This window comes from Nansenia antarctica (assembly GCF_963989245.1).
Source record: "Nansenia antarctica genome assembly, chromosome: 17".
Classification (NCBI taxonomy): domain Eukaryota; kingdom Metazoa; phylum Chordata; class Actinopteri; order Argentiniformes; family Microstomatidae; genus Nansenia; species Nansenia antarctica.
Window position 1 is genome coordinate 15,733,693 of NC_137687.1, and position 2,646 is coordinate 15,736,338.

General features: G+C 49.3%; 1 protein-coding gene across 1 annotated transcript in view; it reads right to left on the reverse strand.

The window, feature by feature from the left end:
* Window positions 1-224: 224 nt before the first annotated feature.
* rasgrp4 (RAS guanyl releasing protein 4) overlaps window positions 225-2,646 on the reverse strand; it is a gene marked incomplete at both ends in the record, with an annotated part of 22,713 nt that continues 20,291 nt past the window's right edge. Inside the window, 5 exons of the mRNA XM_080547333.1 lie at window positions 225-347; window positions 768-970; window positions 1,086-1,217; window positions 1,630-1,666; window positions 2,515-2,646. The exon at window positions 2,515-2,646 is cut by the window's right edge and continues 19 nt beyond it. Of these exons, the coding sequence (XP_080403459.1) occupies window positions 225-347; window positions 768-970; window positions 1,086-1,217; window positions 1,630-1,666; window positions 2,515-2,646 (627 nt within the window). The remainder of the gene's footprint in view (window positions 348-767; window positions 971-1,085; window positions 1,218-1,629; window positions 1,667-2,514) is intronic.

Sequence of the window (2,646 nt, forward strand, 5' to 3'; positions counted from 1 at the left end):
TTCCAATGTACAACGGTGCACAAAAGTTAGCAGGAAAATATGTCATATAATATCTAATATAATATCTAATATAATCCATATCACTTTTTGTTGAACAGACAGACATCCCACTTTGAAACCCTGTCTATTGTGATGTGTCTGGGTGGGTCTGGGTCGTTTCCACACATGTGTGCTGTGTGTATGTGCACGGGACTAGACGTCCAGGGGGGTAGTGGTCAGTCAGCTCAGTCCGGCTCCCGGCGCTTGTCTTTGTGCAGGTGCAGCTCCTCCATCTTGTCCAGCAGGAAGGACACGGGCATGGACACGGGCATGGACGACCCCCGGGCTCTCTGGGGCACGGCACCACCCTGCCAAGCATGGGGGGGGGGGAGAGGCTGTCACTCAACACATTAGCTCTATTATGCTAATCCTCATTTAACACTAGAACAGCCACGAGGGGTCATTTGAAAAGGAAAATGTTCTATCTTTGCACTCTATCAAATTTCAGGACCCTCCTTTCATGACTTTTCCTAGATATGTGCATTCTACCACCCCAGTATCCTTACTTTTTCAAAATCACATCAGGATAAGCCAGTATAAAGCTATTATACAGTTTTCTGTGTAGGAAGCAGGCTAATTTACAAGCGGCCAACTAGTGGTCGTTGTGTGTAAGTAGCAGCTTGAGCATTGTAAAGAGGCGTCTCTTTTAGTAGGTAAAAAAGGCACGACTGTTCTAGTGTTAAACCTTATGAGCCGGGGGGGTCAGCAAAGACTGTTCCTGTCCTCACCTTCTGCGTCGGTGAACTGTGTGAGTTTGGGTGGTCTCCCCCCCTCTTCTCCACTCTCTCTGGCATCCAAACCCCCGGGTCTGTCTGAGTGGACCGGTCCGAAAGAGTCGAATCTCCCGCGTCGTTCTTCATAGAGGAGTCATTGCCCTTGTTGTTCTCCGCTTCATAACCTGGGGGGAAGACGAAGGTGTCCTCCTCAGAGCCTGGTCAGATACACAAATAAAACACAAACACGCTACGGTCAATCATTTCAGCACAGTGTCATACGAGAGCAGGGAGGGATGAGAGTTGTTGTCGTCGTTGACGAGGAGGACCTACTCCAGCTGTTCCCCTTGGTCCTGAAGTCAGGGGCGGGGGTGCAGGGACAGGAGCCGGCGGATATTTTGTGTTTCTTCATGCACTCCATCCCCACCAGGTCTTTACAGTGCCTGTGACAGTTTACTCCACAGTCTGAGAGAGAGGGAGGGGGGGGAGGGAGAGGGGGGGGGGAGAGGGAGAGAGAGAGAGAGGGAGGGAGAGAGAGAGAGAGGGGGGGGAGAGGGAGAGAGGAAGAGAAAGGGAGAGGGAGAGAGAGAGAGGGAGGGAGAGAGAGAGGGGGCGGGGGGGAGAGAGAGAGAGAGAGGAAGAGAGAGAGAGGGAAAGGAAGAGAGAGGGAGAGAGGGGGGGAGAGGGAGAGAGTGATCAGAGATGACAGCATAGACACAAGGTCGTCCCAACTATCAACTATCTCTTATCATGTGAAAGTGACGACACACACATTGGCTCTTTGTCATGGAATAATATAATATATCTTACATTATTTTGGTCATGCTGTTTTGTGAAAAAATGAAATAATTTTTAAATACAAATGAGTCATTTTTACCTTTACAGTGGTAGCCTTGCTTTACGACTCCCCACAACTACAAGAGAGTAGACAGAGGAGAGTAGACAGAGGAGAGTAGACAGACAGAGGAGAGTAGACAGACAGAGGAGAGTAGACAGAGGAGAGTAGACAGACAGAGGAGAGTAGACAGACAGAGGAGAGTAGACAGACAGAGGAGAGTAGACAGAGGAGAGTAGACAGACAGAGGAGAGTAGACAGACAGAGGAGAGTAGACAGAGGAGAGTAGACAGACAGAGGAGAGTAGACAGACAGAGGAGAGTAGACAGAGGAGAGTAGACAGAGGAGAGTAGACAGAGGAGAGTAGACAGAGGAGAGTAGACAGAGGAGAGTAGACAGAGGAGACAGAGGAGAGTAGACAGACAGAGGAGAGTAGACAGAGGAGAGGAGACAGAGGAGAGGAGACAGAGGAGAGTAGACAGAGGAGAGTAGACAGAGGAGACAGAGGAGAGTAGACAGACAGAGGAGAGTAGACAGAGGAGAGGAGACAGAGGAGAGGAGACAGAGGAGAGTAGAGAGAGGAGAGTAGAGAGAGGAGAGTAGACAGAGAAGAGTAGACAGACAGACAGAGGAGGGTTGGTGTTAGAAAGGTATGGGAGAGCATCAGACAATATCACTGCCAGAGAAATGACACAGGATTTACACTATATGTGACACAGTCTGATCACCTGGTCCGCATGTCGGCAACCAATCAAAATGTTCAGACTTTTCTTTTGAAACACGGAACTACGTTTCAACGTTGTTGAGAATCACAACACACACTCGCTAGTCAAGCCAAAATACTGCAATGACATCAGATCAGATCCCGACATGAGGACCAAAGCATTAGAATGTGTCACATGTTTACACCCAGACATGAATACCCACAAAGCCTCCGCAGGTGTCGCAGAAGGTTGGCCGTTTGTAGGTGGTCTCGTGGAAGTTGTGAACGTTGTTGAAGTTGAAGCCCAGCTTGGCGCAGACAGACATCCCCCGCATGAAGTAGGAAGTGATTTGCTC